The following is a 27682-nucleotide window of genomic DNA, read 5'->3' on the forward strand; positions in this document are numbered from 1 at the left end:
TACTATTTATACTGAAGTACAAATTCACATAAAAGTATTTTCTTTAAAACATGCTCTATTTTAGAAAAAACATTAAGTGCGGGCCAAGTACTTTTAAAATTGCAAGAGATTTTAAAAATCAAACTGATCTAACTTTAAGTTTTTAGACTGTTAAATCTCATTCAACTTCCCCTGATTTAGCTAATGACATCATTAACAAGGTATGTATTCATGAGCTTGACTTAACCTTAAAAAATAAATTTGTTCACATTTAAAAGAGAATTTTAGCCTTCAACTTAAAAAGACATATATTTACAAGTCCAATTGTAACAATTCTGATTTTTTTCTTGCAATGCTTTTATTAGACAAAAACTATTATTAAAATTTTTATTTGACTTCAGAAAATCCTCTTTAGGTCACTGTTTTTAATGACTCTAAAAGCTTCTAAATCTATTTTATTAATATCTGAGTCAAAATTCTAGATTTCTATAAGGAGACTGTAACGTTAAACATTTTATTTCATCTTGGTTATAAAAAAAATCAAATACTACACTGTTAAAAAATTTTTTCTTGACATTGGGCCATTGGGTGTCTTTTCTATATCAAAAGTTATGATTACTGTGTTTCTATATCTAATAATACTGCTTAAGCATAGATTTTAAGAGATTAAAATAAAATGTAGTTTAATGCGTCAGCCAGATCAGAGGCTTCCCTCACTAGGAAAGCTAGCTTCAAACCAAATATTGATTTTCCTCCTGTAGTTCACTCTTGTCTATTGATTCAGTTACCCAACGTTCTTGTAGGATTTTAAACTTTCTCTTAAGAGTTCTTCGAAAAGCTTTAAAGTCTGCAACCCGACTCTGATCCTCCCCAATGATGACATGAGACACTCCCTCAGCTAAGCAGGAAACTACTTTTGCTCCATGAAATTGAAGCTCCAGGGCTGTGATAGCTAATCTTGCCCCCTCGAATTTAGTATTTAAGTCATTAATAACAGTATACAAGTCCAAATAAACGGTGTGGTGTCGAAACATGCTAAGAGGAGTGTTGTCCCAGGAATACCGGTGTTCCAAATCGGCAATCACAGGACCCATTTCCCTAGGAGTCTGTTCACCAGCATTTTTAATTCCCGAGAACACTTCCTTCAGTTGGTTCAAATCTGTATCGACAAAGTAACTATCCCCGTAGCAGTCGTATTCCCGGGCGAAGTGCTGTTTTGTTGATGGGCACATGTGGATCATGAAGCGAGGCTGCCACGGCACACAGCTTTTGGTCTCTAAACACTCTAACAGCCACTCCGGCTTGACAACATCGTGTTTATCAGAAGAGATGATGTTTTTCACTCGAATGTTCTCAGACCCTGCAATCACACAGTATGTGTCTGGGCCTGGATTTTGGACTATGTAACCACCAAATTCTGCGATTCTGTTCTCCAGATCAGGCTTTGGATGGCTGTTTGTTCCACTCATGACACAAAACTCCACATCTTCAAATATATTAGAAACTTTGTTTACGTTAGAAAGGTTGGGTGCTTTTAGGTGCTCAATAATTCCAATAACTTTCTTCATCTTTGGGGCAGCTTTCCGCTTTTTTTCTTGTGGTTCATCATCATCACCCACATAAAGGTGTTTAGACGCAAGCTTTCCAGAGGCTTTCCCTCGAAGTTGTTCTAAGTCCTCCAGAGATGTACATTCATGCCATTCTTTGTCTTCTCTTATCTTCTCAATTCGTGGAAAACGCAACGTGCAGCCAGTTTTATACATATCACTGGGGACGATCTCTGTGGCCTTAACCTGAACAATGACCGAATTCCAAGGTTCGATGTAGACCTCTGGCTTCTCTGTTCCACATAAAATGCAACTTGGTGGAGCTTTCCTATGAAAAGGCTTCCAGTGTTTGGCCAACTTCAAACCCAGGTCATACAGTTCTTTCATGGTGTAACCTGAGCCAACACGACAGAGAGTATGAAACACTGATGGTTTTTCACCAGAAGGGGGTTTCTCTGACACCGCACACAAAAAATGAGACATCATTCCACCCCGGGAACCTTTCCCCCAGTAGCCCCCCACAATTAAGATGTCCAGTTCATCCATCAGCCCATTTACATACTCTGGTTTAATTTTTAACCATCCTTCACCTCTTTTATCTGGCTTGTAAATGGACAGAGGATGTTTTATCATGATCCCCTCTTCTCTTTTATCTATTGCTTCATTCAAAGCATCAATTACTTCTTTCTTAGTATGAGCTTGTGTTTTTTGCACTATTTCTATTCTACCTGGTATTGGTGTAAAAACACTATTAAGAATTTCATACCTCTTTCTCAGTGTCTCCTGCCCTAGCTTTTTATCATTAACCATCAATACATCAAAAACACAGTAACAAGTTTGCAGATCAGAATCTTCTACCATTCTTTTAATATCAAACTTATTCCCCTTTTGCATAAAAGTTTGTGTATTAGGGTTGTAGGCCATCATCTCACCATCGAGGATGCAGTTTTGAACATCTGTTTTGAATGTATTATGGATGAACGGTGTAAGGGAACCTTCCTGTGGGGAAGAACCAAACTGATCCTCATAGTTATATCCATTGCGGGAGAAGTACCGATACATGTCCCCATCCTTGTGCATTTGCATACGCTCACCGTCTAGCTTGGTTTCGATGTAGAAACTCTGGTGTTTCATGTCCTTCTCAATTCGCTCGATATCTGCTATAGTGGCCAGCATGGGTTTAAAGGCAGAGAATAAAGTGATAGAAATGTCACTGAGCCCAACTGAAGGATCATGCAGTTGCCTACAGACCTTTTCCAGATCTGTGGTGACATTATGCAACTCAGCAGCATCATTATGAAAAACAGAAAATACAGTTTGCTGACTAAAACCAAGCTTCAAGTCCTTTACAATCATCCGTATCAGCCACTTTTGTTCAAGTGCTGAACTCTGAGTTATAAGCTGAAGAACACTCTTCTTTACTAGGTCCTTCCTTTGGGCAGCATTATTGTTGGCAATGGAGTCTAAAATGTCATTTACCTGCTGTATGGTTAAACTTCCCTTCTGTAAACATCTGGGTTTCAACACAAAGTACGCAATCATCGCAAAGTCTCCAGCATCTCCACGAGTTCCGGTAGGTGTTCTGTAGTTTAGAAGTTTGAGGGCATCTTTTCCTTCTCGAGGTAAGTTAAGCAATTCAATATAAAGCTTAGCAAGCATAGTTTCTTTGATGCCATAGGCCATTCTCTCTCTTTCCAGCTGAGGAAGAATAAGTCTCATGGCTGGATAAAAAGAATCTGTGACATCTTTTTGGTTCTTATGAAGGGCATCATGAAAGTTTCTCCAAGAATCTAAAAATTCTTTGAAGTGTCTGATTTTTTCTGCACGTCCTTTACTTTTCTGTATTCGTTCTAAAGTTGAACATAAATCTGCAAAAGGAACGTGAGATGCAACAGTCTGTGAAGTTTGTGAGGCAGCCATGGAAGAGATGGTGAATCTTCGGGTGGTTTATCTGATAAAGCAAAAAGAGAATAACTGTAAAAGATAAAATTCAACTAAATTTTAATGTAAAGACCTTACAGAAAGTGCCCGGTTCATAACAAATGTTTAATAATGTTTGTTAAATGAAAACAGACCAATGTTACAAATGATGTCTCTTTTCAACCTCTACATTGAATGATAATCAACTATTTTGTTTCAAACCCATTTCACTTCTGGGCTCCTGCGGTCTTTTCTTATATTTCTCCTCTTTTTCTTTCAGACCACCACCACACAGCACCAGAAACAAACTTTTTTTTTTTCAATTTACAAACAATTTTTCCCATTTTATTGTTTTATTTTTTATTAAAGTATAGTTGATTTACAATATTGTGTTAATTTCTGCTGCAAAGTGATTCAGTTATACATATGTATATTCTTTTTTATATTCTTTCCCATTATGGTTTATCACAGGATATTGAATATAGTTCCCTGTGCTATACAGTAGGACCTTGTTGTTTATCCATTATATGTAAAAAAAAAAAACTTCCTAAAATCATGTTTTTAACAAATCGCTAGCTCACTGAATTGAAATTCGGCTGAACTGAACTTCTACATAGATAGGGTCCTTTCCCCCAAATAAGTACCCTCTTCTTCCAGACAAAGCCTATGACTATGTTTACTGTCACTTCTTCACTGCTATGACAAATCACTCTAGCATTCAAAACCCAAATCAAAATATCCTCCCCATGAAATTCTCACTTTACCTATCTCTTAACTCTATTATCATAGTTACTTACAGTTTTATAAATTTAAATTCATTAGTGCACTTTTCTGGCTGATAATCCCATGCCAGTAATCCCAAAACCACTTGCTGACTATATATGGGCCACGCATTGTGCTATGGGCAAATACAGTGTGTTTCTGCCTTAGGAGTACATTTTGCAATGAAAAAGAGATGTAATGGGAACAACTATAAAATGCTAAGTGCTTTAACAAAAATATAGCAAAAGTAAAATGTCATGAGACAGAGCTTTTCACTGAAATATCTCCTAAAAGTCAGAGAGGAAATAACAGGGGCCTCATTCTAGACCCTAGACCCTGGACTAGGGTCTAGAATATTTGCTAAGGTGGTCACCACAAGCATAAAATTTCTTTGAAGTTTTAAATAATCATGCAAATTCTATTGGAATCTATAAGATATCAGAATATGGTTTAAACTATGTAACACTAAAATATACTAACTTTTCCAAAAAAAGATTCAAGTAAAATGTGCACTCTAGGAATTTAAGCCATGTTTTAGCTTGTGGTTTCCAGATAACTCCTGGCATATCCCCATGTAGCCCAGAGGGCAGGGAGTCAGAGCAGCTTCCAGGGAGTGGGGAGGTCTCTTGTGGCGCAGAGTCCATGAAGCTCCCGGCCCCAGCAAACAAAAGAGAATCACACAGTATTATCAGCACGAGGCTACACTATCTAGCAGGAGAAATCACATGGTTAACTACAATACCACGTTTACTAAACTGTCAGTCTCTGGAGGTTAGAAATCATGTTGTAATCTGTGCCACTAGCTCCTGGCACATAGTAGATTGGTTTGTTGAATGAATTACTGAAACCTACAGTTGAGTTCCTGGAAAAGCACACTAGGGAAGGCCAGGAGCTGATCTCTCACACACACACACACACAAGTGGTGGGGTAGTTTGGTTAAAAACACCCAGCAGCTATGACTGCTCTGGGGAAGGTTAACAAAATCCATTTGGGGGCCTATGGGGAAAAAAACCCCTCACTTCTCAGTCTAATTCCTGACAGAGGAAATCCAAATTCTACGGAGTCCATTAGGCTGAGATAAACCCAGGAGAGACCACAATCCTGGGTCTTTTATCTCTGAATACAGGAACTGCTTCCCCTTGCTGTGTCTCATTTGAATAACTGACTGCCCCACCTGGTTAGGTCTGTTCACTGTCTCATCTCTCAAAACATGCTCCCTCAACCCAGCGCATTACAGTGTATAATGCCCTGTTTACAATTCATATATAATATATACCAAACGAAGTATGTTAAGAAGTACTTCTTTGAATGTTCAAGATTGGTATAGGGTTTCTGATTTATCTGTAGATTCTATTACAGTCTCAGAGTCAAAGTTTCCCTGAACAAGTCTCAGGCAAAGACTCAAATTACTTTATACTAATGTTGAAATCCACATAATGATGTAAATATATATGCATCGTAAAACTGCTACATAGATAACAAGGATTCCAAAATTAGTACAAAATGAATAGACTTCAAATATTTTTACATATTAAAATTGTACAAAAAAGTCGAATATTAGGATTTCCACTGCTTTTTAAATACTCTTTTAATTTTATTTTCTGGATTCTGGGGATTTTAGCTGATGTTTTTGATTTGTGAAAAAGCAATACAAAGAAGTTTGTGGTTAGGGCTCAGGCTCTGGAGTCCAATAAATCTGAGTTTAAATGTGGAGTCTAACACTCCATAGCTGTGTGATATGGGGCAACTATTTAATTTCTCTAAGTTTCAGTTTCCTTAAGTGTTAAGTGGGGTTGATAACTATGTAGAAATTAGGATGATGCCTGAGAATTCACATAAGATGCTTAACACAGTACCTGGCATTTAATAAGCCCCTGATCGATTTTAGTACTATAATGCGTGTTGACCCAAAGGACACTCAACACATGAATATTACAAAATACTAAGCGGATAAGAAGAGAGGGGGACGATTCATTTTGACAAGGATAAGCAAAGCTTTCAAGAGAATATATACAAATAATTAGTACAATAATGACTCATCCATTCAGCTGCTGCCTATATACAACAAGACACACTAGCAAGGTTTTATTCGGTGAATATGGGAGATGACTCAACGCTCTTCTACTGGAGAGAAAGGGATGGCACAGGTGAAGATTCCTTCGTGCAACCCTCGACAAGACAGAAGGGTTGACAGGAGCCCACCTTCCACAGCACTTTGTGATATTCTGGGAGAACCTCAGGAGAAAGAAATTAGGGGTGAGGAAAAGCCAGAAAGCTGTGGGAGGCGAGAAGTTAGTGAAAGACAAGGTATAAGAAGAGAAACAAGCGTATTCCCTCCCTGCAAAATCACTGGACGGTCCACCCTACCCTCATCAACGGATGCCGGGGGAGCCCTGGCCCTGGGCAAACCGTTACCTCTGAGTCCAGGGGTCCCCAGCTGGCGGGGCGGGCGCCGGAATCAGGTCATTCAAGCAGCCAACACGACTCCTGAGAGTCAAAGGCGGGGGACACTACAGTCCCCTCGCCCCACGTCCCAGGGGGTGCGGTCCAGAGCAAGAGCCCCGAACCGGAGACCGGGCTTCTAACGCGGCGGGTCGCCAGGGTGTCGGTGCCCCTTACCCGGGGACCCGAGGAGGATGAACCGAAGGACGAAGAAGAAACCTGAACTCTTAAGACTGTAGCATTTCCTGGACTAAGAAGACGCGACACGGCCCCCTCCTGTTCGGCCACACCTGCCCAGCCTCCGCCTGCCCAGACTCCACCTCTGGATCCTCCGTGGAATCCGAGGCCCCTCCCGGGCCGCCACACAAACCGCCAACCTGACCTGAAGCCGCTGCTGCCGCCGCCGCCACCAAACCGGAAGCGGGAGCACCGAAGGCCCGTTCCGCCAGCTGCTCCCTGCGCAGGCGCAATCGCTTCCTGCGGACGGAGCGGCCGTGACTTCACGCGGCTGATGTACGCGAGCGCCGTCGCCACCTGCGGGCCCAGAGGCTGTGACGTCAGGAAGATGATGTGCGCAGGCGCGGTACCTTTCCGGAGGCACTGGGAGGACCGCCCACCTTGCTGGGCTGCAGAGGCCCCGAGGGAACCGGGGTTACAGTGTGGTTGCCAACACATCTCCCGTTGGCCTCAGCAGCAGGTGCTCTTTGCAAACGGTTGGCCCACGAGAGTGGATTTCGTCGCTGAGGGAGACCCCCAAATACTTTGTGCACTGGCTCCTTACTGGGACTTTGAGCCTGAGCCTCTCTGCTTAGGCTACTCTTAGCAAGTGACAGCCTGTCAAAGTTCTGCTCCCTATGTGTAAAGAGTGGTACCATCACTCATTTCCGCGGTTGTGAAAGCACCCAGGGGAGAAGAGGGCATCTTCCCTCCCAAATCGTCTGCTGTTTCATTTAGGTGGAAAAATATGCTTTTGCAAAATTGTCTAAGGCAGTTCTTTCCTATTTGTTTTTCATGATGGTGCAACTGTGATGTGAGCTCTTGTCTCCTAACACAGAAATAATACATAATTCACAATAATACATAATATATAATTCATAATACAGATACAAACAGTTGCATACTCAGAAATCAACAATGGACTCCTAGTTTCTATTCAAGGATTCAAAATAAAACTGTTCCACAAATCTCTACTGAGCACCTACTATGATATTGTAAATTGTGCTACATACAGAGGATTGAGAAATGAAAACAACCCGAATCCTTGTGTGTGTCTTTCCAGGAGCTGTGGCTTTCTACCAGTATCTTGCTATGGTTTGTCCTCTTCCACCATGGAGAATTGAGAAATTATTCATAAACTGTAGGAGGAAACAACTTTTAGAATTACTTCATTTTAGCATAAAATATTATTGCTTTAATATGAAAGTGAAATTTTGCTACAACAAGCTCTGAGAATACATTTTGGAGTTTTAAGTGCCCTTAGGAGTTGTCTAATGTACAAAAGCCTCTTTTTACAAACTGACACACATTTAATCCACAGTACTAATTTGTAGTAAAGCTAGACTTAAGGCTCCTTCTAGCTCAACAACAATTATATGTCACATCAGCTATGTTATCTATTTTTCTAAAATCACTTGAGTCATAAAGTCACATGGTACTGTTTTGTGGGTAATTTTTCCACCTACTAGTCAACTTAATTATCAATTTACTTTGGAGGAGCACCCAATACTGTTAAGTTAGAGGACCCTCCACGTGCCCATCTTTTGCGAAGGCATTTGTGTACATTTTTGTACCCTGTTCAACATCTACTGAGCTTGTATAATGTCGGAGATTGCACTTTGCATTAGTGATATAAGAGGGGAACAAGGAAACCAGACAAACTCCAGACAACCAGACAAAGTTGTTTCAAATCCCCGTCTCCAAGTTACCATGTTATTTTAGCCTTCTGATGCTTGGTTCAAAGAGAATCAAGAGTTTTTCATTGAGTATCGTCTAGAGTTGCTTTGATTATTAGCTTATTTTTGTAACTGGTCGGTCTACCATGGTGGGTGGTGCTTATCAGATGATGCACCACCTGATAACAATTCCTGATAATAACAGAAATTATTATCAAGAGCCTCTCTGACCTGAACCTCTCAATTTGGTAGCAGATTCCAAGCTTTAAAAAACACTGTTACATATCCTCTGTATATATAACACAGGGTACAGAGAATAGGGAATGACGGGGGTGGGGTCAGACATCTATAAACAAACAATTGAGTACAATTTGGTGCGCAAGGCGGTTGTCAGTGAAGGTAATGACGCTCCAGCTTCAGGGGCCCATTTGTATGGTCACTTCCAAGGCCTCGGGAGGGGCCCTAGCAATGTTTTCACGGTCTTGTGCTTCTGTAAAATTTGCAAAAGTAAGGTAATGTTCCATTCTTTTTCTTTACAAGGTCCGTCTAAATGGCACAAGTTTCGGGCCTCATAAAACATGCATCCGCCCGTGACGGTCCACTCTGACAAAGGTAGGAGCGGCCTGGGTTTGGGAGAAGACAAAAAGAGAAACAAAGTTAAGGAAGCGATTTAAGTGCCAGAACTCACTCCTATACCCCTAACAACCGACTGGGGCAGACACCGTTTCTTCGGGAAGACATGCGTCCTGCAGGCGGATCCGGCAGGCTCCGAGCTCTCACCCCGGAGGCCTCGGAGGCGGGGCGAGAGGCCTCCCGGTGATCGGAGAGAAGAGAGGCTGCGGGTCAAGCCGCCGCTGCGTACCCGGCCCATCGCGAGCATGCGCGTGCGGGCGGCCCGTTCCCGCGGTATCTTGTCCGTCCGGGCCGCCGTCGCGGGGGGTGGGGAAACTCCTCCGGCCGCGGGCTCTGCGCATGCCCAGGAGGGCGGGCCGGCTTCCCACTCCCGGGAGGAAGGCGAGAGCAGGTGATGTGGGAGCCGGCGGGGGTATTTGCCGGCTACACCGAGCGTGGGCCGGAAGTGGAGGAGCCGAGAGCGGCGCCGCAGAAGCTCCGGGCTACACCGTGGCGACGGCGGCGGCCCCTCGGCTGGAGGAGGACGATGAGGAGCGACGGAAGCGGCGCGGGGGGACGCTACTGCGCGGCGCCGGGTTCCGAGTCCGCGGCCGACTGCGCAGCCTGCGAGCAGGTCTAAGTAAGTGCGGTGCGGGCCGCCGAGCCGCGGGGCCGCCGTGTCCCGGGGCCGCGGGGGGCGGCCGGCGGGGGCCTCCCGGGAGCGCGGGGCTGCGCGCCCAGGGCCGTGCGGGACCGGACGGAGCCCGCTCCGCAGCCTCGCCGGCCGAGGGAGGGAGAACCCCAAACGGACGCCGGTGTGGGAACCGAGGCGCGCCGATTCCCGACCGCCCTCCGGTGCGGCGCCGGGACGCTGTCCTAGAAGGTGTCTTAGAATGCGCTGTCAGTGGTGTTTCCAGTAACGTGTACGAACCGGCGCGTGGACACCATCCGTCCCCAGCCCAGCCCTCCCCCGCACACAGGAAAAGTGCAGCGAAAATCCCAGCTGCCAGGTGTGAGGCATGGAGTGCTCCTGATCCTCTCACATCAAGAACAGGTTTAGCCCTGCGAATTCCGTGGCAGGAACTTTGGGGTGTTTATGAAACAGGGCGGGAGCACCCCATAGAATTGAAGTCAGTTTTGCTGTAGAGTCTTGTCAACATGTGTTTTCTGCAAAATGCATTACGAGAGTTATTGCCCAAGGTATCAGAACCCCAAACAAAGTCTTTTATTCGATAGCTCTTTGACTTAGGTTCACCATGTTACAGTAACTGCATAGAAAGGCACAAGGAGATGTGGGCTTTACGTTTTGGTGCTTGGTTTTTCATGGATCCTCTCCTGGTATCTTTCGGCACGCGTTAAGAACTTGTGTGCAAGCGTGGGTTAATCACGTATCTTGCTGAGAGGTTAAGTTTTATTCCACGAGCTAAGAGCTCGTGGTTGACCATCTAGTGGTATGTCATAGTTGTCCTGCTTACGCCCTAGACGGCTCAATTCAGTAGTTGTTAATAGAGACTTACTGTGTGTCAGACATTGCTCTGTCGACTGAAAATACGGATTTGCATAAGATGATGTCACTGTCATCAAGGAACTCACAGTCTCTGTAAAGCAGATGAATTACACTACGGTAGTGAGTGCCGCCACATGAATTTGTACAAACTACAGGATGTGGAATGGTTGGCAGTAGGGAGTAGAGGACCAGGGAAGGCTTTCTGAAGGAGCTGCTACCTGAGCTGGGTTTTGACAGGAAAAAATAAGGCAGCGCCCTCATTCCTTCCTGTGTGCACCTACTCAGGTGATCTCCAGTGAGTCCTACCATTATTTCATCCAGGTCTAGCAGACCTTCTGGTTGTACTTACTCTGCTCTAATAGATAATAACATGTTTTAACTTTTGTCTCGTGCAAGTAGCTGCATGTATTAACACACTGTGTTACAGTTGATCTCAGCCATGTTTCAATTACGTGTTTGACCCCCTTTTTACACACCAGGAGACATATATTTAGAAAGCTTAAGTGAGTTGTCAGAAGCCGCCCAGCTGTCAACATACAGAGCCTGAAAACACCCTCCTTCCCACAGCACGACGCTGCCTACCACTGATAGGTCCTTTGGAATGATGAAAGTGAGCCAGCTTATGAATATCTGTGCATACGGACCTTGGCAAGCCTCCTGGCTTCTCAGCCTCACCTCGGGCCTGAACGAGAGCATTTACTAACCAAGTTGTCCTGGGTCAACATTGTGACTTTAGAAGTGGGAACAGGAAACAATCCAACCTAACCTTTTTCTGTGATCTCTCCTCTCTGGTCACTTATCTCAGGAAAATCTACTTCTGTTTCTCTGTTTTTCTTTAATTTAGAACTCGGTTGTTACTCAGAGATTCTAAAATCTTTCTAATTATTGTTTAGTCACCTCAGGAATGTTTGAGGCCCTTATGTACTCTTTTTAGAATAAACCTAAAAAAAAAAAAAGGGTTCTAGTTTTTCTAATTAAGATTTTTTCCCCCTCAAATGATAGACTGCGTAATAAGTTATTACATTTTATGTTGCTGTTTCGTATAAGTCTCAGCTCCTACAGCAGTATATTGTACTGGAATTGCAAAGCTGTAGTATTCCCAGGGTGTGAACTGTGTGCATTTATGAGCTCGCCTGAGAATCTTACTTCTTCTGTAACACGGATTTTATAAGAAAATTATAAATAAATTCTAAGTTTCACCCATTTAGTTAATAGTATTTAGAACACTATCCCGTCGTGAGTTGGAAACTTCCTGAATTTCATTATCAGTTTTAATTCTAACATCACTGTTTGCATTTTTAGCCTTGTGGATCTATTTTTTTTAACCCTTTTCTTTCTTTGATATTTATAATCTCAGAATAAATTGTGATTGGCTTCCACAGTGACAAGAAACTGTTATCTTTGTTCTCTCAGAGTTGACTATATTTGCGAAGTCTTCTGTGCTTCAAGCGAAAGGGAAAGCACAAAAATGCTGCTAAGTTGCTGCCTGGTATAATGTTCCAGATGTCTGCTCAAGCCGATTGAAATCCCAGTTTAAATCCAGCATCTCTATAGGCAGTTACTGTTGATTTGCCCCATAGGACTATTAATACACACTTTTTCATTATTGATGACACGTGGGTAACCATTAGGGAAATAGATAATTCATCCTGTGGTGTCTCCAGCACACTGATAGTGGCTGTTTGTGTTTTCATTTCAGCTGTGCAGCTGGCATGGTTTCTTAACTTTCCAGTGCTTAGCAGAAAAGGAGATCCATTGATGCAGCAGGGCTGAATCTGCTTTCTCTATTACTTGAAATGTGATTGGAAGCAGTGAATTCCCCTAGAGGATACCATTCTCCGCCTGTGATGTAGACATTAGGCGTGACACATGAATTTGCTTTCCACTTTTTAGTCTTCCCTTGAACCTACACATGGTTTTGTCACTTGTCAGTATGTTTCTTTAATGTACGAGCAATTTTTATTTTTAAACAGGATGTTCCTAAAATTATCAATCGAGATGGATATAAAGGCCTTTAAAATAATAGTACATTTATGACTTTTTAAAATTATATTTATAATTGGTTACTCTTTAGTCAGATTGTTTTTGGGGAAGTCATATTTAATTCATGTATAGGTAAAACATCTTTTATAGTTTTCAAAGACCTTTTACTGTTGGCAGAATCAGTAAATGAATATATACTGTGCAATACAATGTAAACTTCTGCATTTAAAAAGTAATGAGAATAATTAGCATTTACTTTTTTTGTGTGTGAGACAGTTCCAGCCTTCCTTAAAGTATAATTTTATCTTCCATTGAAAGAGTAATGTATTTGTTCAGTTTACTCTGCTAGTATTATTGGGGCAGTCATAATTAAATGTATCCATTCCCATAGTTTGAGTTTTAGTTCTTGATATATCTAAGTTGTTAATCTTTATTTATTTTAAATTTTTGGATAAAATATTGCTAAATGAACAAAAATAAGTGGCATAGACAGCTGTTTGATGGAAAGTAAGAGAAATTCTTAACCCTAGAGTTGTACTTTGTCCTGTTTTTAAAAAATTGGCAAAAATTTCCCCATGGTTTCTTTAAGTATTCAAGCATAATGAAATCCAGAGATTACTAAAATTATGTTGTGAAGGACACATAGTTAAGGTTTTCTTTTTCTTTTACTCTGTTTAAGGACAGTGTGATCTTTCTCTAATTTTCCTCGGCTCCTCTATAATTAAATTTATGTTAGACATATACAGTTATATATATGTCCATGATTCCTGAGTAGATCGAGGGTTACTGAGTAGATCATGAGCTACTTAAGAATAAGACTGCGTATTTATAAATTTTAAATAGTCTACAATGTCTGAACACTATGATTCAGATAGCAGATGTCTGCAAGTATTGGTGGCATTGTCTTTAATCTTTAAATAGTATGATAGGATGCATTGGAATCTGATGAGGCTGGGAAACCAACCCTGGGACCATTTTGTGGTCTGGGCTGGGTTTGAAAACTCCCTTGGGGGACGTGTAGTTGTGTTCTGAGAACTCATATGATTGAGGGTGGGCATATGTTTGGTATTGATCTCTCTATTTTTTTAAGCCTCAGCTTATTGAACAGTTATTTAAATATTTTCCCTTAGAAATGGAACCATTTGCGATCTTCCAAGTACATATATGAGGGAGCACATAAGGTGATTACAGGAGGTCAGATGCACATGTTCATCACTCACTCAGTTGACTTGTCACTCAGCTCACACTGTAACCAACATGGTGGTCCTGACAGCTTCACAGCTATAAATTGTTTATATTTTTAGCCTTAAATGGGTTATTGTGTACTCACATGGGCTGATATTTAAAGATAGGGAGCATATGGAGCAATAAAGGTGAACAAAACAAGTTAATGACTATAAAATTCTCAAGATGATCATCATCAGATTTCTACTTTTCATTCATCTGATCAAAGTGCTTATAGAGTATAAAAAGATATGACTAATATTTCAAAACCATTCTTTTAAAAAGAAAATCATAATTAGATTTACTTTGTCTATACATTATAATAAAAATTAGTCATGTTTTTAATAGATTATTTCTTGAGAAGTGCTCACTAATATCAGTATGACACCTCTAACCACTTCATCTAAATAAAATGCACAAAAATTGTTTTTAAGGTTGATTTTTTTTCATTCAGATATAAGACCTGTGCATGTTATAATAATGTACCTATTACTGATATTGTAACATAGTTAAATTTACTTTGCATGTTATTTTATATGTAGCTCTAGAATCAGTTGTTTTTAAAAAAATGTATTTGTTTACACATCATGTTTTTTTTGTTCATAATTAACATAAAGCATGTAAAACATTAGATGAGGAGGATTTGTTTACTTTTGGATAAGTCTGTTGTTAACGAAGCATCAGGTACTCAAGGAACAGATAAATTGAGATTATAGATGGAGTAGACATGGAGAATGGGAATAATTCATAAGCAAGTATGATGGTTGGAGCCATGAGAAAGAATGAAATCCCTGAGGGAAAGAAAGGTAAATATACGGAGCCTTGGAAAATGCCTACATTTAGGTGTGGGTCAGAGGGAGAAACACAGGGATTTGATTATACTGGAAGCTGAGGAAGATTCCAGGTTTGGTGCTACTTAGGGGTACGGTGTTGCAGTGTGGATTGAGAAAAGTCCATTGGCTTTATTAGTAAGTGAGGTTTGCTTTTTATGAGAGATCATCACAAGAGCTCACGCATCAGATTCTCTGCTAGTGAGTAGTTAGCAGTTACTGGGGTGGTTGAAGCCATAGATGGGCTTTAGAGACATTTGATATGTGAGAGCTGGTGTGATAATTTGGCAAAGGCAGAATTGAGAAATGGGAATAAGTGAGGTATTTATTTAAGATGTAGGCATAAGATTAAAAACAGAGTAATAATGTAGAAGAAGAATGGCAGATGAAGGATATTGGTTGACCGAGCTTGTTCTTTCCCTCTAAGCAGCCTTTTTAATTAGTATAAACATTGATTTCACTTGGAGTATATTAAACTCACATTTCTCTTGATTGTTTATGATGCTAAGATGTTATCAGCAAGTGCATTGCAGCATGCAAAAGAACCTGGCAAATAACCATCTCTTCTGGCAACACATTTCATAAATTCTCCTCATAGGATGTACTTTTTAAGGGGTAACTAATTGCCTTGCTTATTCTGCATGACCAGCAGCAATGGTGTTGGATTCAGCTGGACATTCTCATTCTCAGAAGACCATACCTGGCACCAGCCTCCCTCTGCTGTGTGGAAAGACGTGGATAGGAAACCTGGCCTGGCAGCATCAGGTATATTGTTCCAAGTAATAGCTCAGGTTAGTGGAAAGATGGCACTTGGGTGGGAGCAGGTGCCACCGTGAGTTAGCTGCTTCGTGCTCCACAGGAAACGGTATTTTTTGTTGCAGCGCAAGGGCATAGCGAGCAGGACTCAGCAGAGGACACAGAGTGTCCCCTCTTTGCGTTGCCGCTGGGCATTGCAGCGCTGCTCACTGTCCTCTCAGTCCAGGCTTAGCTCACTAGCAGGGGTCAGGTTTACCGCACAAAATGCTGCTGAGAAACATAGCGGAATCCCACCTTTATGAGGTTTCCAGGGAAGCAGTGCTAGAAGGTTAACCAGAGGTCACTTTTTTTTCATGGAGGAGAAAAGGTTTTTGTTTTTCTATTTTTTAAATTTTATTTATTGATTTTTGGCTGCGTTGGGTCTTTGTTGCCGTGCGCGGGCTTTCTCTAGTTGCGGCGAGCGGGGGCTACTCTTCGTTGTGGTGCGCGAGCTTCTCATTGCGGTGGCTTCTCTTGTTGCAGAGCACGGGCTCTAGGTGCGTGGGCTTCAGTAGTTGTGGCACGTGGGCTCAGTAGTTGTGGCTCGCGGGCTCTAGAGCGCGGGCTCAGTAGTTGTGGCTCACGGGCTTAGTTGCTCCGCGGCATGTGGAATCTTCCTGGACCAGGGCTCGAACCCGTGTCCCCTGCATTGGCAGGCAGATTCTTTTTTTTAAACTTAGAGCCAAAGATACTGTGTCCAAGGTGGGGATTAAGGAGACGTGTGGAATCATGCTATGGAACTAATTATGGATGTGAATTTAAAATTAATTCTCTCTTTTTTTTTTATTTTATTTTATTTTTGGCTGTGTTGGGTCTTCGTTTCTGTGTGAGGGCTTTCTCTAGTTGTGGCAAGTGGGGGCCACTCTTCATCGCGGTGCGCGGGCCTCTCACTATTGCGGCCTCTCTTGTTGCGGAGCACAGGCTCCAGACGCGCAGGCTCAGTAGTTGTGGCTCACGGGCCTAGTTGCTCCACGTCATGTGGGATCTTCCCAGACCAGGGCTCGAACCCGTGTCCCCTGCATTAGCAGGCAGATTCTTAACCACTGCACCACCAGGGAAGTCCGAGAAAAGGTTTTGTTAACCCTTTATTCAAACTAATTTTTTGGCAAAATAAGTGGAAAACTTACTGTTAGCTCTAGTATCTGTGCAGTGGACTGTACCCGAGGCAGTGTTCATTTTTATTGATCATCATAGCATCTGGGTTTATGTGAAGTTGTCTTTACATCTCAGCAGATGGCTCTAGTAATTGTACTTTGTTGATAGTTTCAGCAAATTTATCAAATAAAAAATCCTCCCTATATTGTTTGATAGGTCCAGTTCCATTAAGAGCATGGAGGTATGATATAGAAGGAGGAGCAGAAATTATTGGCTAATTGGGTTAGGAAAAATAAGGCAGTTCGTGAGTGGAGGTCTCTTTGTAAACCACCAATATGCCGTAATGTATTAAAGAGAAGAGACACACACTCTAGAACAGTTTTTATTAACCTGTCCTTAAAATTGACTTCCATTTGATATTCCTCAAAATGAATTGACTTTTATTGACTTCCACAGTTTAACAATCCATTGCAAGATTACCTTTGTTTATTGCAAAGTCATTTAATTAAGGCAGCTTTTCAGGAATGCTTTGTGGAAAACTGCAAGGTTAATCCCTATTGTTCCTAACCAATAATGGACTCAAATATGCCATTTTTCTGATGTCCAGTCTTAAATATATATGTCTGACACTCAGAATGCAGTTGTGTTTTCTTAGAAATCTAATAATTCAGATACATTACTGGATTGTTCATTTAAAAAACATTTTAGTTTTGAATATATGTAAAGTGGTGTACTACCCATAGGGATACAGTAGTGAAAAAGAAAAACACAGTTCTTGGGCTTACAGATTTAAATTCAATATTGTATGTTGAAAAGATTCTGAAGACAAAGCAGCTGTTATAGGAAATTACCAGTGATTTAAGAAGCATCCATACCATGAACATAATGAGATTCTAAGAGACTCAGAAATAGTTAGATGCTTTGAAATCAGAGATTAAGAGCTTTGGGTCAAAAAGGCTTGATTTCTTGTCTTGTGTCTAGCATTAATCAGCCTTGTAAATGTTAGCAAGTTGCTTCACCTCTCTACCTGTTTTTTTTTTTTTTTCCATCTGTAAAAGGGAAATAACATTACATGCTTCCTTAAGTTGTGAGGATTAAATGACTTAAATTGGAAAAATGAGTCAGCTGAAAATTAATGAAAATTGCTCAGACATTGTTACAGCCCTCAGAGATGCCACCAGAGGGTGAGGTATGCTGGGGACTGTGGTTCCTGACGGAGGAGCCCAGGAAGACGGCTGCTGTTATTCCCTAACCGTGATCACAGGGAGACCACACGTCTGTCCCAGCCTCACTTCACTTCGAAATATGTCATCTCAGCCAGTGAGCAGGGCTCCGGATATTGAGAGCTAGCGCATCAGCAATTCCCTATTCCGGGGTTAAAATGCCCTTAAATATTTCTGTAGTTACAAATGGGAGAGCTGGTTGGATCAACAGTGAGATGCTTGAGCACAACTTATTTCAGAAGCTCTCACTGGTCATGGATCCTGTCCTGTTCCCATCCTCTGGAAGAAAGAGGAGAAGGGAGAGCCCAGTGCGAGAGACCAAAAGGTTGATCCCTGTACAGAGCTTGTGATTTCTGGGGAAGAGCTCAGAAACTTGTTTTCAGGAAATTTCTCAACAAAAGATTTGACTGTCATGTGATGCTGGCATTTCTCATGTTCTCAGGCATTTCTCATTATATCAGGTTAGATTTACTGTATATATTATAGAAAGACCTTTAAAAAATAGATGTTTTGCCATAATTTCCTATGAATGATCATAAATATATGCAAGCAACTGTGTGTTTAAAAAAGCAAATTTATCTTTAAACATCTAGTTGCAGTTCCCAAGAAGGACAGAAAGAAATAGGGTGATGTAAAAACAGAGATGATGGTAATGATGATGGTAGCTGTTTACTGAGCCTTTTCTGTGAGTGAAGTCTTGTTTTGGAGGCAGCAAAAAAAAAAAAAAAAAAAAAGAAAAGAAATAAAAGAGGCTTCTTTTTTAAAAAAGATATTTTTTCAAAGTTTGAAAATCGAAAACTTTAACTATATAGTTTAATCTATGTAGGTGGTTTGAATTTCAGAATACGCCCTGTCCATGTATTAGGAGCTTTATGTTTTATTTAGTGTTGTATTAGTTTTTTATAAGAACTTTGATTTGAAAACTTGAGTCAATTCACTCCTGATTATACAGGTTGTAGGAGTGCTTTGCCATGCCCTTATCAAATTCCTAGATTTTTTTTTTCTTATAGGTGCTTGGTAAGTTCTAATTTTGATGTTAATTCAAGCAGAACATGGTTAAGAATGTAGTAGTACAGCCAGAAATACTAGTCTCAAAAGCAAGTGAAGTTAATATATCTACAGCATTTGTAAGTGCTTTTTAATTAATTTTATTTGATAATGCTGACCAGCTGTATAAACAGGCATTTTTAGAATTCTCATTCTACTGAAAAGGAAATTCAAACTGGAAATAACTGATACGATTATTTAACAAATATATGGTAGAGCAGACTTTAAGCGTGATGGAATTTTAGTGTGTTTTTTTCTACTATATCACCAAATAAGTGATATTTGAGTTACTCATCTCTCTGATACTTCTGTCATAAACGATTGGCTTGACTATGAAAAAAAGTACATTTTTTCCCTAAAGAAATATCTTAAATGGTATCTTATTTTCCAAATGATACAGTGCCTTAGTATATTTGTATGTTATATCCCAAACCTTGTTAATCCTAATCATTATACAAAAATTATTTTATTCTGATGTATAAAGTAAATGCCAGTCTGTTTTCAAATTTTCCTAATACAACTTCTGGGTACAAATGAAAATCATTCTCTTAAAGAAATAAAATTAAGTAAGCATTAGATGAAAAATTTAAGTGCTCAGATGTGTTATTCAGACTTATCCACTACAGTGAAGGATTATAGAGTAGCCCTGTATAATTTAAGCTGTTGATGAATAGTGGTCAGAGATTGTAAACAGCATTGATTATTGACCTGGAACAGTTATTCAGTATTCAGTGTAATTGGCTTATTTGGCTGCTGTAGTGTAGTCTCTTTCAATCTGGTTCTTATCCAGGTCTGACACCTAATGCTCAGGTATTGCTTCTGTAGTTGTTAAGCTTGGATTTTTGTTTTACCTCACATACCTGCTTTTCTCTGGCTTAACATAGTGCTTATTGTAATAAAACTTGCTGCAACTGGGGGGCAGTGTTGATTTTAGAGAAACTTCAGAAAAATGCTACACTGTTGGTTTATGTTCATAGAGAGTTATTTGAACACAAATTCAGATTTGAAAGTCCATGTTTAGCGGAATAGTAAAATATTTTTGGTGAGATAATAGTGAAAAATCGAATCTATTAAATCGTCTAACTCATCTTTGTAGCCAGTATAATTTAACTTGGTTTTCAGTGTTTAAATCTAATTTGATGAACTAAAATGCCTCACTTATTAGCTTATGGCATACAGTAAAATTTTAAAGATAAGTCATTAACAATTATTTATTAAATTTAAGAATAACTTCTTTATGGTAGCTTTGTTAGTGAGTAAAAGAGAATGTAATTTTTAAAAATGGTAAATATATAAGTAAATGAGTACTACATAAGAAAAATTGTAACGTCTCACCTCTTGCGCCTTTTTAAGATGACACACATAAACTTTATTTGATAACAAAAACAATGACTTCTGAAAGCTTTTCTTTTGTAGTTTCTTTACATCAGTTATAGTTTTTAGCAAACTTTAAAAAGATTTTTCTCCAGTAAGTCGTTTTCTTCATTTATCTCTGGTTCTGAAATAGAATTTCTTTGTCTTTGTTTCACACTTATCCCCCAAGTGTTTATGGCCTTATCAGTATACTGTAGCAATCTTTGTTTACCCACTGGTATGAAATTGCAGTAAGGGCGCTATAAAAGATTGAGCGTATTTCACAGTATTAACAATCTAAAGTTTCTTTTTAATCAGATATGAAAGACAAATTATTAGACTTTTTCTTAAAAATAATACAATATTAGAAACTAGTGTTCCATTTAAATTATTTTTTAAATTTAGCTGTGAGAACCTCCAAATAGAAGGGAAAATATTTTATATTTTTTATTTTAGTTTAATTATAATTTTTTTCTATAATGTGAAAAAGAAAATTGACAATAAATTCTATTGGATTGGTCTTGATAAGTTAGAATCTGTTAACTACCTCTTTAATAAAATTTGCCCTCAACCTACCTAGCTCAGTGAAGTTGTAGGATACAAAATCAATATATAAAAGTCTGTCATGTTTCTATATGCTAATAATGAACTGTCAGAGAAATTAAAATGATCACATTTACAGTTCCATCAAGAAGAATAAAATAGCTAGGCAGAACACTCTTTGACATAAATTTCAACAATATTTTTTTGGGTCCATCTCCTAGAGAAATGGAAACAAAAGCAAAAATAGACAAATGGGACTTAATTAAACTTAAAAGCTTTTTCACAACAAAGTAAATCATAAACAAAATGAAAAGACAGCCTATGGACTGGGAGAAAATATTTGCAAACCATGAGACCAACAAGAGCTTAATTTCCAAAATATACAAACAGTTTATACAGCTCAATATCAAAAAAAACCAAACAAACCCGCAACCCAATCAAAAAATGGGCAGAAGACCTAAATAGACATTTCTCCAAAGAAGACATACAGATGGCCAGTGGCACATGAAAAGATGCTCAGCATCACTAATTATTAGAGAAATGCAAATCAAAACTACAATGACATACCACCTCACACTGATCAATCAAAATGGCCATCATCAAAAAGTCTACAAATAATAAATACTGAAGAGGTTGTGGAGAAAAGGAAGCTCTCCTAAACTGTTGGTGAGAATGTAAATTGGCGCAGCCATTATGGAGAACAGGATAGAGGTTCCTTAAAAACTAAATATAGAATTACTCCATGATCGAGCAGTCTCATTCCTGGGCATATATCCAGAAAAGACGAAAACTGTAATTCGAAAAGATGGATGCACCCCAGTGTTCATAGCAGCACTATTTACAATAGCCAAGATGTGGAAGCAACCTAAATATCCATCAACAGATGAATGGATAAAGAAGATGTGGCGCGCGCGCACACACACACACACAGTGGAATATTACTCGGCCCTAAAAAAGAATGAAATAATGCCATTTGCAACAACATGGATGGACCTAGAGATTGTCTTAATTGAACTAAGTCAGACAGAGAAAGATAAATATCATATGGTGTCACTTATATGTGGAATATAAAAAAATTATGCAAATGAATTTATTTACAAAACAGAAATAGACTCACAGATATAGAAAGCAAAGTTATGGTTACCAAAGGGGAAAGAGGGGGAGATAAACTGGGAATTTGGGATTAACAGGTATACACTACTACATATAAAATAGATAAACAAGGACCTACTATATAACCTAAGATGCATTCAATATCTTGTAATAACATAATGCAAAAGAATCTGAAAAAGTTATATATATGTATATATATATATATAAAACTGAATCACTTTGCTGTACACCTAAAACATTGTAAGTCAACTATACTTCAATTTAAAAAAAGAATAAAATACCCAGGAATAAATTTAACCAAGGAGGTAAAAGAATTGAACACTGAAGACTATAAGACATTAATGAAAGAAATTGAAGGATACACAAAAAAGTGGAAAGGTATTTGGGACTCATGGATTGGAAGAATTAATATTGTTCATACTGCCCAAAGCAGTCTACAGATTCAGTACAATCCCTATCAAAATTCCAGGGGCATTTATCTCAGAAAAAAACAAATAGTCCTAAAATTTGTATGGAACTACAAAAGACTCTGAATAGTCAAAGCATTCTTAAGAAAGGAAAACAAAGGTGGAGACATCATGCTTCCTGATTTCAAACTATATTACAAAGCTATAGTAATCAGAACAGTATGGTATTGGCATAAAAACAAACACATAGATCAGTGGAACAGAATAGAGAGCCCAGAAATAAACCCACACATGTATGTTAATTAATTTACGACAAAGGAGCCAAGAATATACAATGGGGAATGGACAGTTTCTTCAATAAATGATGTTGGGTAAACTGGGTAACCACATGAAGAAGAATGAAACTGGACTACTGTTTTACACCATACAGAAAAATTAACTCAAAATGGATTAAAGACTTGAAATTTAGCACTAACTCAAAAAGATACATGCACCATGTTCACTGTAACGTTATTTACAATAGCCAGGATACGGAGACAACCTAGGTGTTCATCGATGGATGGATAAAGAAGATGTGGGATGTGTGTGTGCGCACACACACAGTGGAGTATTATTCATCCATTAAAAAGGAGGACATTTTGCCATTTACAACAACATGGATAGATCTTGAGGACATTATACTAAGTTAAGTCAGAGAAGGACAAATACTGTATGATCTCACTTATGTGTAGATTCTGAAAACAAACAAAACAACCCCATACTCATAGATAGAGAGAACATATTGGTTGTTGCCAGAAGCTGGGGGTAGTGAGCAAAATAAGAGAAGTGGGTCAAAAGGTATAAACTTAACAGTTGTAAAATAAGTCATGGGGATGTTATGTACGGCATGGTGACAAGTTAATAATACTATATTGCATGTTTGAAAGTTGCTAAGCGTAGATCTTAAAAGTTCTCATCACAAGAAAAAAATTTTGTAACTATGTATAGTGATGGATGTTAACTAGATTTATTGTGATCATTTTGCAGTATATACAGATATTGAATCATTATGTTGTACACCTGAAATTAATATGGTATATGTCAGTTTTACCTCAAATTAAAAAATTGCCCTCACCTTACCTAGCTGACCAGTGGGTGCACCAGGAGCCTTAGAAGCATGCTCCTTGGTCTCCAGGCTCTTCCGCCTGCAAAGCTGGGACACGGCCACTCCACTTATGCTCCAGAGCCTTTGTTCCCTCATATAAAAAATTGGGAACATGGCATCAACTTATTTTTCTGTCAAATCAAGGAGAATACATGAATGAAAGTACCTGCATTTTTTTAGAAAATGAATATAGTTTGATGAATATTTGTGTTTCATATATACAGCAGTGGAGGGAGAAAGGAGACCTTGAGAACTGAAGGGATGAGGAAAAGTAGAACAATCGATTTTGTGGATGGATTGATGTAGGTTTCCAGGAATTCACCTAGTACCATGATTTATTACATCATGGATCTAACTTTTAAAATAATAGATATATGTTGAATTACTGATTCTCCCTATCTCTGTCTCTCTTCAGGACGCTTACGGAGAGCCACAATGGAAAAGTACTGGATGCTGTGGAACTTTGTTGAAAGATGGCTAATAGCTTTGGCTTCATGGTCTTGGGCTCTCTGCCGTATTTCTCTTTTACCTTTAATAGTGACTTTCCATCTGTATGGAGGCATTATCTTACTTTTGTTAATATTCATATCAATAGCAGGTATTCTCTATAAATTCCAGGATGTATTGCTTTATTTCCCAGAGCAGCCGTCTTCTTCACGCCTTTATGTTCCCATGCCGACTGGTATTCCACATGAAAACATTTTCATCAGAACCAAAGATGGAGTGCGTCTAAATCTTATTTTGATAAGATACACTGGAGACAATTCGCCCTATTCCCCAACTATAATTTATTTTCATGGGAATGCAGGCAACATAGGTCACAGGTTACCGAATGCATTGCTTATGTTGGTTAACCTCAAAGTTAATCTTTTACTTGTTGATTATCGAGGATATGGAAAAAGTGAAGGAGAAGCAAGTGAAGAAGGACTCTACCTAGATTCTGAGGCTGTGCTGGACTACGTGATGACCAGACCTGACCTTGACAAAACAAAAATTTTTCTTTTTGGCCGTTCCTTGGGAGGGGCAGTAGCTATTCATTTGGCCTCTGAAAATTCACATAGGATTTTAGCCATTATGGTGGAGAACACATTTTTAAGCATACCGCATATGGCCAGCACTTTATTTTCATTCTTTCCAATGCGTTACCTTCCTTTATGGTGCTACAAAAATAAATTTTTGTCCTACAGAAAAATCTCTCAGTGCAGAATGCCTTCTCTTTTCATCTCTGGACTCTCTGACCAATTAATCCCACCAGTAATGATGAAGCAACTTTATGAACTCTCCCCATCTCGGACTAAGAGATTAGCCATTTTTCCTGATGGAACTCATAATGATACATGGCAGTGCCAGGGTTACTTCACTGCCCTTGAACAGTTCATCAAAGAAGTAATAAAGAGTCATTCTCCTGAAGAAATGGCAAAAACTTCATCTAATGTAACAATTATATAATGTTTTTCTTTTTGATTAATGCACTGTATTTTAATTTGTGCAGAATGATAAAGAATGTTCCTTTCTAGAAGTGTGTTATATCTGTACTTGTCTGAAGAGTGACATTAAACTTTGAAAGGACTTCAGTGCTCCTTTAAAATGATCCAAATAGTTTTTTACATTTGAAGAACTATAATTATCGGGATTTCATACATTTTCATCGAACCTTTCAATGTGGTTATGTATCCATACCTTTAGTTTAATATGCTATCATAATAGCATATTATATTCAAAAGTTTCTTGTTGCTAAAGTTGTGTAATCTATGTGACACTTAGATTAATGACTAAGTGTGGAAGGAGACATGTAAACAAGAAACCTTTGGGTATTATTCCTTTAGTAAATATTGGGACAATCATGGTAAGCAAACTTAGTTCTGTAATTGCATTTTTCACCTTAAAAGTTAAAATGAAATGCATGATGGTATTTTATTCCTTGACTTATGCAATGCAATGTTTTTAATGTAAATACTGATCATATACCAATGTATATGGTAACCTGGGTTATATCTATTTTTATGTAAACTCTATTTTGTTTTTAGCAAGAAATGAAATTGAGGCCTATGTGCAGGTTGCCGTTGAATTTTGCTCTGGTGAATGCTGAGATCCAGCTTTTTCTTACAAATAAATGGGACCCCATTTTCCAATATAAACGTACCATGTTTTGTTAGGTACAGTCTGGATCATGGCATGTAAAAATAGAAATTGAGAATTTTACTGCAGCTTTGATGTGCATATTTGAACTTTTTAACATTTGTAATTTTGGTGGCAAAGAGAATTTTAGCTTCTGTCGATTTTGTAAGTCTACAGCTGAACCACTAATAGCAGTCATAATGAAGATTAGAATCTGTTAAGAATTAGGAAGTCTTATCATTACATTATTGTACATACTGTTTTACAAGAATTCCCACATTTCATTTTTAAGTCCAAGTATCTAGGTATATCTATCCCACTAAAGCCAGGATATCATTTATTGGACTTTCTGAAAATAAAAGTTACAAAAACAAAAGTAAATGAAAACTATATTCTTTGGTCTGATGTTTCAGTTATGAAATAGAAGAACTGCATCAAAAGACAGCTTTAGGAAGTCTTATTTATTTTCTACATGTGAGAATGTGTGGATAAAGGAACTCTAGAGCTTTTGATCACAGAACGTGTGACCACATTCAACAATTAAATGGCTGTAAGTGGGAAGTAGTATTTAGACATATAGAAGGTAAGAAAAATCTTATCTAAAAAAAGAGCCCCTTAAAACTTACAGGATTTACCTTAAGATATATAAGCTAAGTTGTTTCAAGCAGTCCTCAAAAATTAGATGTAATTGAGCTCTGTACGTTATGTCAGCTTTAACATATGATATTCTGAGTATTTTAGCTATATTTATTGGCTTTGTGCAAGCAGCTAGGGCAGAGAAATAATGGGTCAATAATCTTGACCTTAATTGAAACTCTTTCCATGGAGATAGGGCTAGAAATACTTTTGCCAAATAACATTCTTATCATTCACTTTATGTCAGTATTTAGAAAAAAATATAGCAAGTGTGATTTCTAAAGGATAATGTTTTCTATAAATTGTAAAAAAGTCATGCGTTTTTAAAAGTTGGAAACGCGTATTATGGAAGGTGTATTTTGTATTTATAAATTCACTACAATTAAAGGCTACTTTTCATCTTGTCAATCATTGCTATGTAGAATGACTATCCTAAATAGTAATGTATTAACAAGAACGTTAATACAACAAAATGTAGTGTATTTAGACATGAGCTTAAATGGCACACCTTAGACTTGTATCATTCTTTAAAGTTTACAAAGTACCTTATGTTTTCATGTGATGATTTAGTCTAGTACACTATGGAGGAATTTATCAACTTTAGTTACAAATATTATGCTGATGAAGTATAAAAAGCTTTTTCTTCATCAGTGTTTTGTTTTATGCTGCTCTTTTTTTTTTTTTTTTTTTAGTATTCCAGGTTTATTAACAATCCCCGCCTCTTCTTTTTGACCCAGGACTTAAGAAGTTGTGGAGTACATGTGTCCCATCCCTACCTTCATTCTCCTCTTTGGGTTGAGGAGCCTTTCTTTCTGCAGCAAAAGGAAAAGGTGTCTAGGGTTGTAGCACATCTTTCCTTCCTAGCTTCCTTCTGTATTTGAGACTGGTTCCTTAGATGGGAAGGGGGTAGAAGACAAACTCCTATTATCAGGGGTCCATGAAGCCTTTGGCATCATTTTTAATAAAACGTGAATTTTTCATGAGTCACACCTTCATTTTGGGCTCATCTCTTAGTGGAATAGGTGTGTGTCTATCTTGTTTATTAATTTCTGGCTCATTGATGTAAGAGCAGCTGTAGGAGTTTCTGAATGAGTTTTTAAGTAATTAAGCTACTGGAATTTGGAAACCCTAGAGTGATTTTAAGTATGGCAAGATAAAATCCACTGAGATCAAAATCCATTATTTTAAAAGGGATTATTGGGGGTAAAACGGCAAAAAAGATCCTAAAAAAAGATATTGCAAAATACAGGAAGAAATCATTTGTAACAGATAAAAGAATATTAATAGGATAGAAACAACTGGAAAGGGAAATGTGACATCATTCTTAAATGTAGATCTAGGAAATAATTAGCTGGTGAGGTTGGTGAAAAGGAAGCATAACATGTAAAACATCATTTGAACTTAAGGTGCTTCTAACAGAGAAGGCAACTGGAGCACCTGATACTGCATCTACCCTATGTTTTTGCAAACACTTTGTAAAATTGGTGTTTTCATTAAAATGGTGTTCTG

The 27682-nt window shown here is 38.8% G+C and overlaps 2 protein-coding genes across 7 annotated transcripts; one reads left to right on the forward strand and one right to left on the reverse strand.

Annotated features, from left to right (window-relative positions):
- Positions 1–475: 475 nt before the first annotated feature.
- On the reverse strand, positions 476–7121 carry LIG4 (DNA ligase 4). Of its 4 annotated transcripts, none has more exons than XM_059902527.1 (2): positions 7034–7121; positions 476–3477 (listed from the first exon to the last, which is right to left on the reverse strand). In XM_059902527.1, exon 2 carries the CDS (start codon positions 3444–3446, stop codon positions 711–713), a length of 2736 nt encoding a protein of 911 aa, XP_059758510.1. In that variant the 5' UTR covers positions 3447–3477; positions 7034–7121; the 3' UTR covers positions 476–710. The 4 variants fall into 4 exon arrangements, with proteins under 4 accessions (XP_059758510.1, XP_059758511.1, XP_059758513.1 ...); XM_059902528.1 differs by lacking the exon at positions 7034–7121 and adding an exon at positions 6625–7027; XM_059902530.1 differs by lacking the exon at positions 7034–7121 and adding an exon at positions 6972–7004.
- A 2435-nt stretch (positions 7122–9556) lies between these two features.
- On the forward strand, positions 9557–27168 carry ABHD13 (abhydrolase domain containing 13). 3 transcript variants are annotated; one of them, XM_059903010.1, is made up of 3 exons: positions 9557–9795; positions 15349–15464; positions 23835–27168. In XM_059903010.1, exon 3 carries the CDS (start codon positions 23855–23857, stop codon positions 24866–24868), a length of 1014 nt encoding a protein of 337 aa, XP_059758993.1. In that variant the 5' UTR covers positions 9557–9795; positions 15349–15464; positions 23835–23854; the 3' UTR covers positions 24869–27168. The 3 variants fall into 3 exon arrangements, with proteins under 3 accessions (XP_059758993.1, XP_059758992.1, XP_059758991.1); XM_059903009.1 differs by having other exon boundaries at positions 15352–15464; XM_059903008.1 differs by lacking the exon at positions 15349–15464.
- Positions 27169–27682: the final 514 nt, after the last annotated feature.

This window comes from Balaenoptera ricei, chromosome 18 (genome assembly GCF_028023285.1).
Source record: "Balaenoptera ricei isolate mBalRic1 chromosome 18, mBalRic1.hap2, whole genome shotgun sequence".
Lineage (NCBI taxonomy): Eukaryota > Metazoa > Chordata > Mammalia > Artiodactyla > Balaenopteridae > Balaenoptera > Balaenoptera ricei.

What these genes read in the sequence shown, in the direction of transcription:
- LIG4 (XM_059902527.1), bottom strand. Translation starts at nt 3,446, where the DNA reads ATGGCTGCCTCACAAACTTCACAGACTGTTGCATCTCACGTTCCTTTT.
- ABHD13 (XM_059903010.1), top strand. Translation starts at nt 23,855, where the DNA reads ATGGAAAAGTACTGGATGCTGTGGAACTTTGTTGAAAGATGGCTAATA.